The sequence below is a fragment of the Carya illinoinensis genome, chromosome 6 (assembly GCF_018687715.1).
Source record: "Carya illinoinensis cultivar Pawnee chromosome 6, C.illinoinensisPawnee_v1, whole genome shotgun sequence".
Lineage (NCBI taxonomy): Eukaryota > Viridiplantae > Streptophyta > Magnoliopsida > Fagales > Juglandaceae > Carya > Carya illinoinensis.
Genome location: NC_056757.1, coordinates 11040982 through 11050641, shown reverse-complemented (window position 1 = coordinate 11050641; position 9660 = coordinate 11040982). Strand labels below are relative to the sequence as shown.

The 9660-nt window shown below is 34.7% G+C and overlaps 1 protein-coding gene across 1 annotated transcript; it reads left to right on the top strand.

Moving 5' to 3' along the window:
* Window positions 1-2893: 2893 nt before the first annotated feature.
* On the top strand, window positions 2894-9101 carry LOC122312480 (E3 ubiquitin protein ligase RIE1). The gene is made up of 5 exons (XM_043127101.1): window positions 2894-3598; window positions 7345-7464; window positions 7730-7862; window positions 7949-8107; window positions 8529-9101. Exons 1-5 carry the CDS (start codon window positions 3099-3101, stop codon window positions 8688-8690), a joined length of 1074 nt encoding a protein of 357 aa, XP_042983035.1. The 5' UTR covers window positions 2894-3098; the 3' UTR covers window positions 8691-9101.
* Window positions 9102-9660: the final 559 nt, after the last annotated feature.

Sequence of the window (9660 nt, the reverse complement as noted above, 5' to 3'; positions counted from 1 at the left end):
ATTGCATGGGGGCTGTTGTATAGAAGAAATCAGAGAATTCATTAAGAGAGAGAACTAAAACCTGAACAAGTGATTGAACATGTCTTATCTCTGCAAAAGGTACATAATGAAGCTCAAGGAAAACCAAAGCAGCTGAATCAACTGAAAGTGTTTCTGGGTTCAGCTTCCTCCTCCAGGGGCAATGAAACTAAATGCAGACGGGTCTCTTTTTCATGGGTTTTGCTACACAACCACCCAACACTCCAACACCTCACATTTTTTTTAATTTTTATTATTTTATTTTTTATTAAATAATTAATATATAAATAATAAATAAAATAATTAAATTAATTTAAAAAGAATAAATTCAAAAAAAATTATTAAAAAAAATTAAAAAATTGAAAAATGGTGGGATGTTGGGGTGTTGGGAGGTTGCGTAGATTTTTTCGTTAATAAAAAGGAAAATGAACTCAATGACCTTACAGAGACTGAACTTTTAGCAATGTTTACAGGGTTGCAACTGTGTGTTCCTTTGGGCCGCCTGTATGTGCTTATCTTGGAGAGTGAGTACTCCTTGTTAATGGTGAAAGAATTGCAAGCTGGCGGAGATTCTTTGTCATTGCTGGGTAACCTAATACAAGAAATAAAAGATTTGGTGAAGAATGTCCAGCTCTACAGAGTACAACATACAGGACGCTTGAGGAATGAATCTGCACATAGACTTGCAAAACATGCTTGGAATGTAAAAGATAATACAATCTGGTGGAATTCCTTTCTAGATATTATTTCACAAGTTATGTGGACGTATAAACATGTAATGTTTGCCTGAATGAAATGTCTTTGATATATATATATAGACTTGGTTTTTTTGTTCTTTCTTTAAATACACTTTACAAAGTATATTATTTAATATTTTTATAAAGTGATATCGAAATTATCAGTAAGACTAGGCCTACAAAATTTTAAAAAGACAATTTCATATAAATTGATAATATGGCATCTTAGGTTAGATCTTGAATTTTTATTATAAAACTTTGTTATAAAATATATTTGACATAACATGTAAAGTCACTGAAATATTATAAATTTTTTTTTTTTTACAAGCAACTTGCATTAGATTAAAAATAGAGCTACAAAAGAAGGAGGTGAGATGCTCCGAACGAATACTCGTTACAATTAAAAAAACAACGAGACTTATTATCCTTCTACCATTCTTTTACTACTTTATAATTTATTTGAAATTTTAATTTTTCTATTATTTTCTTTTAAGTATTTTTTTAACATCTTTAATCATTAAAAAAATTAAAAAATTATACAACTTCATTAATAATTATTTTCTTAATTATTAAATAAATAAATAAAATAGAATAATAAAAGAATAGTAGAAGGTAGTAAGCATATAATTATTAAAGAAAAAAAAAAGGGCAATGGACCAATAGTCTGGATCCTTGTTATTGCCCAAGAAGTGGGTTGAAAGGAATGGGACGTTGCGAGCAACTATTTTGTCATGGAAAATTTTTTTTATCATCCTCACACTTTATACATTTATTTATTTTATTTTATTTTAATAAATATGTAGTGTATGAATGGTAAATAAAATAACTTAATTAGTTTAATAAGAATAAAATGAAATTAAAAATTAAAAATTAAAAATAATATTTTAATATATAAAAGATGTGATATGAAATGACGTGTAACATTTATCTGACTTACATATTTGTTGGAGATTTCTACGTCCACTACCTCTGTGTCCTTGTTCAGAGAAAACAATAACATAATTAGATGTCTAATGTCAAAATGATAGGGTCGCTGGCGATTCAACCCTACCGAAATGTGAGGCTCACGTGCTGGTAGTCGAAGGGTGACAGTTTTTCAAAAATGCCGGAGAGGTATCTCATTCTGTAAGGAGAAATCATCTCCTATCCAAACGGTAAGCAGAAATGTGGAGGTGAGTTTGAATTTATTTTTACAAAACGACAAAAACTGAGATATGGAGGTTGATTTGAATTTATTTTCACTTCCTAAAACAAAAACTGTCCCCTTTTTCACAAAAAAGAAAATATCATTTCAGCTTTTCAGGAAAAAAAGAGAAAATTAAGCAAAATGACATCAAAATGGAAAATAATTTTAAGCATAATAATTTTATAAAAAATATTTTGTAAATATTTAATTATTTTCTTGGCAAAAACTATTTTTATTTGATATTTTATAAAATTAATATAATTTAATAAAAATATTGTCATCTTATAATTTTATTATGAAATATATTATAAAAAATTAAATTTGAGGAGGTAATTTATAAATTACTATTATTATTTATAAATAAAAAAATTATTATAAATACTATATAAAAATTGATGGAACCCACATTTATCAAATTTCTAAAAAATTAACACCATCTCATCTTATTTTTTATTTTAAACACATAAAATTTTCAAAAACTATTTTATCTTATCTCAATTCAATGACTTCATTACTATTCACAACTCATTTCATTTTATTATCTAAACTAGCCTTTATTGGGGTAGTTGGAATGGTAAATATGACATTTAACCATAATTCTAATTTTAATTTTTAAATTTTGTGGAGAGGTTTTAAAATAGAAAAATAATACTTGCAATCATAAGAATGTAAGTGTTGCATAATAATTTTATAAAAAATAAATATATATAAGATCTATATAAAAAGAAAATTAATTTTTTTAATAATAAATTTTATTTTTTTAAAAAATGATAATAGAATACTTATATATTTTATTATTGTACACAACATTACTCTTTAGAATAACTAAAGTAATTGAAAACAAAGATGAGTTCGTCTTCTATGATGTAGCGACGAAAATACCCCTATGACAACAAAAACAAAGCAAAACCGTTGCCCCCACCCACCCGCAAATCAAACGAAAAGTAAATAAAAGAAAAGAACGAAAGAAATGAAGGCATATGTATGTATGTGTATCTACCATTCAACACCAAAGAAAGACTTCTGGAACTTCGACTTTGTGGTTTGGTAAATTGGTATAGCACAAAACAAGTACTGATGCCCCCCTCCCCACTCTCTTCTTCTTCTTCTGCTGCTACTTCCACCGCAACGGTGCACCCTCTTCCCTCTCTCTAGCCATGTCGACCCAGTCCATTTCCGAATCCAACGCCCCTCTCCTCCGTCCCCGCCAGGGTGACTCTGACTCTCCCCCCTCCCCCGCCCGCCCCGCCACCCTAGCCTCCCTCCTCGGCCGCGCATCCGGCCGCCGCGGCCCCTCCATGCTGGTCCGTGAAACCGCCGCCCGCCACTTGGAGGAGCGCCGCGCCGACTGGGGTTACTCTAAGCCCGTCGTAGCCCTCGACATGATGTGGAACACCGCCTTCGTCGTCGTCTCCATCGTCATGCTTCTTTGCACTTTGGACGAGAGTCCCAACACGCCCATTCGGCTCTGGATCTGCGGCTATGCGCTGCAGTGCGGCGTGCACGTCGTGCTCGTCTGGTTGGAGTTTCGCAAGAGGAACACGCGGAGGGCGTCTACGGACGATGAGAATCAGGTGGAGGCTGGGGGGGAAGCCAACGATAGCGAGGACGAGGAGCATGGCGTCGACAGGGTCTCCGCGAGTGTCAGCCGGTCCAGGTAAGTGCTTTCTTTTTTCGACTTTTATTTCATTTTCAGGTCGAGTTTTATTTATTTATTTTGGGATTGCTATTTATTTTCTCAAGTGGAATTGGAATTTCGTACTGAATTACACTTCTTGGCTTCGATTCTGTAATGGTTGATGAGTTTGTGGTGTATCTTGAGGTTTACCACTTTATTTCTCTAGATGGGAATTGAGTCTTGACTTTGGTAACAGCTCTCTTCTTTAAACACTATTGGGAGATTATCAGCGTGGAACTAACTAATCTATTGTAACAAGAGAAAGACAAGTGAAGAAGTTTCTATATCAATATGTAATGAAAAATGCTTTAGCCACAAAAAGGTCCAGTGAAAGTAAACTCAGTGTAATACCTTAAGTTGTAAAGCTACTTTTATAATTATGAAGTGGCCAACCAATAATGTCGTCAATTTTGGAGATAGTGAAAATTCATTTTCGGGACAAGCCTCAGTTTTAGAAAACGGATGCGCGTTGCTTTCCCCTTTTTTTCCTGATAAGTAATAAGTTTTGACTTTTCTGCTGATAGATGTGGGAATTTGATGTTTTTTATAATTAGCAAGTTTTTTGGGCTCCCTTTTGTCATACAAAACTTACAACCCCAGAATTTTTGTCTCTATCCCCATGTTCCTAGTCGCAGCACTGACATTCAAAAGGCTCTTCTTTAAAAGGATGGTCATGTTTTGATCCTAGAAATTCTACCTTCGGAGGATTGATGTCGGAGTGATGTATATTCATGGTCTAAGACTCACATCCTTTAAGAAAAGATGCATTATTTTGTGAGAGTAGATATTCTTTGGTTAATGGTGCAAGAGTTTCATACCAACATGATTTATGTATGGCTGCTCATCTCCCCCTTAATGTTTGAGACTCTAAGACATTTAAAAGGATCTTTTATTATCTGCCGTGTAGGTTGGTTATAAGTTTCAATATAAGTTATCAGGGTTTTTTTATACTAACCGATTCAAGTTGGAACTGCCTATAAGTTCATTGTGGTTACCATTGGCTGAAGAAGATTTTCCTTGTCTTGGACGTTAACATAAGTAAGACCACAAGATTGGTGAATAACTGGTGGAATAATGTGAAATATCCTTGTCTTGGACGTTAACATAAGTAAGACCACAAGATTGGTGAATGACTGGTGGAATAATGTGAAATATCTCAGACCTCTTTTGGTATTAGAATCGGTGTAGAAATATCCTTTACAAAGTTTTCCTGCCAACCAAGTTTTCAACTGGGACCTAGAAGATGTCTTGGTGTCTTGGTGGCAGACTTTGCGCATCAGAGGAAAGCTTGCAATGGTATTCTAGTTTCTAAGATCCCTTCAATATTGAGTCATCCAAGTGTCAAAAGAAAATCACAACAGAAAGGTTATTTGCTATAGATGGTGGTAGTAAGTCCTCGATGAGCTGAGTCTAAGAGAAGGAAAAAAAAAAAAAAAACTTTGTAAGTGTGAAGAAATATTCTTCTTCCTAATTGAGTGCTTTTTCCTGTATGTCTCTCATGTACAGTGGGTTGTACCCCTTTGCACCTTAATAAATTGCCTCACTTATCAAGAGTTTAAAGAAAGAGAGAAGGAAGGGAGAGGTGTGGAAGGGTTATCATTTACACTGGTGACTGGTTCATGGAAAGAATGAGAGATAAGTAAAGGGAGCATCTTTGGGGAAAAAATTTGCACTAAATTCTGGTATAAAAGTGCATGTTTGGTAGAGACATTTCTATGTTGATCATAGGGTTAGTGCTCGTGCCCAAACCAACTTAAATCAAGATAGCCTTAAAACCAACATTGTCGTGTCTCCCATATCGAGGTTGTGGGTGGTGAACAAGATAAATCAAGATAGCCATGATTTTCTTGTATTGCTGGACACATGCTTAGGTGTCACTCTTGAATATGTCCTGTGTACTTAAACTATGCCTATTTATATCATCAATTGTATTCTTGTTTACTGATTCAAAAAAAACATTTATTGGTGAGGGAAGGTTCCATTAAAAACTTTTTTGTAGCTTTTTAATTGTATTTTACAGTTGTGTTGGTTTTTATGGAGTGTTCCATTGGTAGGTAAATTTCACTGTACCATGGTTTTGTTAGGGTAGTGTTGGGTTGAGAATGAGTTGGTGTTTTCTAGCATTTTGTGGGAAACCATAATTATGCATTAATAGATTGGAGGAAACGAAATAACCGGAGCTTCAAATACAAAGAATGGTTCGTGGACGAGCTTAGAAGTCTTTTTCTCAAGACATTTTTCTTTGGACAATGGCTATAAATTTTAACAGTCTTAATGTTCATGAGTTCCTTGTATCTATTTCTCCCTCTTCTTCCTAACTAGGTGTCTTCTCTTATATATGTCCTATGCATTTGGGCTTCGCCTAGATTGCTATTAAAAAAAATTCTTATATTAGCATATGGAATGAGATGAATGGACGATGCTTTGAAAATAGAGAATGCTCTTGGGGGGGGTATTAGAGACTTTTTTTTCCAGTCTTTATTACTTTGGGCTAAGGCTATTGTGAGGGGCCTAATTTTAACGATTTGTATGCTTCTTTCTTTGTTAGTAGGCTGTAATTAGGTATATCTCTCTTGTATACTACTTTGTACTTGGGCTTTTCCTAATTATGAGGATCAATAAATTTTTCTTACTTGTAAACAAAAAAATTCTTACATTATAAAAGAAATGCAGTGATAGAGGGCCTGAAAAGCACTAAGGAGATTGGATGTAGTTTTCCTTGAAAAGCATTTGATAGTTATTTTGGTTGGTAGCTGGCGTTGGGAAAGATTCTCGTAGTGAGAAGATCAATGAAGAAAGAAAGATGAGCTAGTGTGAGCAGAAGGGGTCTTTAGTGGTGATAGGACTCTCTATGTTGCATTCTCCTAGTGCTAAGGAGTCTTGGTCACTAGTCTTTTCACTGTTTTTGCACAAGTATGTTATACATAAGACTTGTGTAAATGTCACTTGTTGGTGAGCGCATTTTGGTAGGTATTGAGATTGCATGATCTGGAATGAGGTTTTAGGGCTTGTTTGGGAAGTGAGATGATTTCATCTCATCTCATCTAAAAACTTTTCATAATTTCCTTCCCAAACATCACTCTTACACAAGCACTTTTCAATTTCAAATCTCAACTTTTTCGTCTAATCATACAACTTTTCCAAACTTCTAAACAAAACACAAAAAACAATACAACTTTTTATTTCAAAACAAAAATCACAAATTATATTCTAACAATATTTTAACTTTATAATATTTTTATTCAACTATTTCTCTCTCATTTCCCAAAACCTAATAAAATATCTTAACTCAAATCATTTCACTACAATTCACAGAATTAGCATCTCATCTCATTACCCAAACATGCCCTTAATGTCTCATGCAATGCATTTGGAGTGCGGGAAATGCTCTAAAATTTGAAGGCATCAAGCGATCAATGGCTAAGCTGGAGATGCTGCTTTTCAGAGCACTTTATGATTGGATAACGGTTTCTGGTAGCTTCTGTTTTCAGTAATATGAATACTCATTAATTACGCTGATCAGTTACAATGTATATCCCTGCCCTAGTTGACAAAGCTGCAAAATGTCTTGCCAGAGCATGTTATAATGTTAACTTTTATTTTCATTTGGTGCTTCCTGTCTCATATGAAATTACATTTGTTGTTATAAGCTCAGCTGTAACTTCATTACAATTTTTATGAAAATATTTTCTCCTCCCTTCCTGATTTGATTGTGATTGGTCTAGTTTCGCTAAACGTTGTGAATCGGTGAATACAATGGCATCATTTCTCTGGTGGATAGTTGGCTTTTATTGGGTTGTCTCTGGTGGCGATGAACTTATGCAAAATGCTCCACGTTTGTACTGGTATGCTCCAACCACTGATGTCTCTGGATCACTATTCATTACTATTATATATAAATATTTTTCCTTTCAAATTCTAATTTTTTTGGAACTTTAGGTATGAGTCATCAGCTCATATTGACACATTGTTATAATAGAACCATAGTCCCTTTATTATAGATCCATTTTTATGCCTCTCTCTCTCTCTCTCTCTCTCTCTCTCTCTCTCTCTCTCTCTCATGCGTGTTAGACTCTTTGCAGAGGTATCCCTGATTCTGAATTTTTGCAGGTTGGCTGTTGTTTTCCTGGCATTTGATGTCTTCTTTGCGATCTTTTGTGTTGTTTTGGCATGTTTGATCGGAATTGCTCTCTGTTGCTGTTTGCCATGCATAATTGCAATTCTTTATGCTGTTGCGGGACAGGTATGAAGAAAGAACTATTAACTGTGATCAAGTACTGAAATAAAGTCTTGTAACTGATTAATGTTGTTTCTTATGTGATAAAATAGGAAGGAGCATCAGAAGCAGATCTCAGTATACTTCCAAAATATAGATTCCAAGTATTAAGCAATGAGGAAAAGCTTAGTGGGGGAGCAGGGTCAATGGTTCCCGTAGAAACAAACAGTGGATACCTGGCAAATCAACGATTACTTCTACCTGAGGATGCGGTATTTTTTATTTTGTTTTAATGATAAGTGATCCGGTATTATATAGTTTTTTCATTAAAATGGTATTTTTTTCACAATTGCATTACAGTTTCTGTGGAATATCACCTTTTTATATATTTGATCAGAAATTCTGCCCATTTTGGTTTATAAGTGGCGGGAGTTCCCATTTTTCAATATCTTTTGTTGGATATGTATGCCAATATTGAGACACTTGAACTGAGTAGCCTGATGCAAAGCACATGTAGGACTTTGATGTTGGTCATGTATGAAGGATCTTCATTTTTGTCCCAATGATGGCCATGGATTTACTATATACTGACTTTCTTTAAAAGTAGTTAAATTGCGAACACCCCAACAATTTTATTTGATAAAAGAATTCATTTTCTCTTGAGATTTTGGTTTTGACAATTTCTTTTTCCAGGAATGCTGTATATGTCTCACCTCATATGAGGATGGAGCAGAGCTCCATGCTCTTCCCTGCAACCATCATTTCCATTCTACATGTATTGTGAAATGGCTGAAAATGAATGCAACATGTCCACTGTGCAAGTTTAACATTCTTAAGGGAAGTGAACAGGTATGAAGAAAAGATAGGAACTCCCTAGTGTCTGGGTTCATGTATCCACAATTTGTTCGTCTGTTTGTACAGAAAATTGAGGCAGAAACAGGAAAGCTTCTCCAAATTTTGTTGTCAAGAGCAACTTGTCAACTGAGCCTCATTGTCTGTTTTGCTGCCATTTGGAGTTCCTTCATTCTTCTTACCTCTGTATGACTTATTTCTTATGCTTGCACAGAAAATGGAGCAATTGATGTGCAGTTATTACATAGATGCTTAAGTTTCTTTGTTTTCTGCTTTTGTAGTTGAAAGGAAATTGATTGCTTCACATATCTCTGTATTCTTGTAATATTTGACTGGTAAACATATGCGGTTGTTCCTATGTGGTTTTGGCAATTAGATATAATGAATCTGAGGGTTGGGAAGCTTTTCTTATTACTGAGAATAGTATGTTCTCTTGCTTTTGAGCCAATTCTCTTAAGCTGTGACACAGTACATAAGCTGTGATAACTGCCTAGTCTTTCTGAGAAGTGCGAACTAGCCGAACCAAGTGTTTTAAGTTTGAGCTTGGTATCATCTCTCTCTTTTCTTTTTTACCCTGAGCAAGAAGTTAACAGTGGAAGGGTCAAAGATATCATCGGGTAAAGAGGGGGCATCCACAGACCAAACATCATGTGCATTTCCTACAAAGTGAGTGTGAAGGAACCCTAGTTTGAGCCAAGTAATCACAGAACTTATTTATCTCAAGTTGAATCTTTGACCACCAATAATTAGAGAGGTTTGATTGTGCATAGAATTAAGGTCTTGTGGTTGAGAATACTTTTTTTCAATACCGCGTCCAAGGAAACTTCAATCCACATCTTCACAAGCAAATATTTCTTCGTCCACAATGAAGTTGTCACCCTGTGATTTTTGAACAATGGTGTTCAATCTGAACTTGGGGTGACGACTGCACAAATTTCTTTTGTCGAGTCCATGAAAATGTTATTGTCATTTA

Coding starts and splice junctions, on each gene's coding strand:
- LOC122312480 (XM_043127101.1), top strand. CDS start 3,099: ATGTCGACCCAGTCCATTTCCGAATCCAACGCCCCTCTCCTCCGTCCC. Junction 7,465..7,729: donor AATGCTCCACGTTTGTACTG/GTATGCTCCAAC, acceptor GAATTTTTGCAG/GTTGGCTGTTGTTTTCCTGG. Junction 7,863..7,948: donor TTTATGCTGTTGCGGGACAG/GTATGAAGAAAG, acceptor GTGATAAAATAG/GAAGGAGCATCAGAAGCAGA.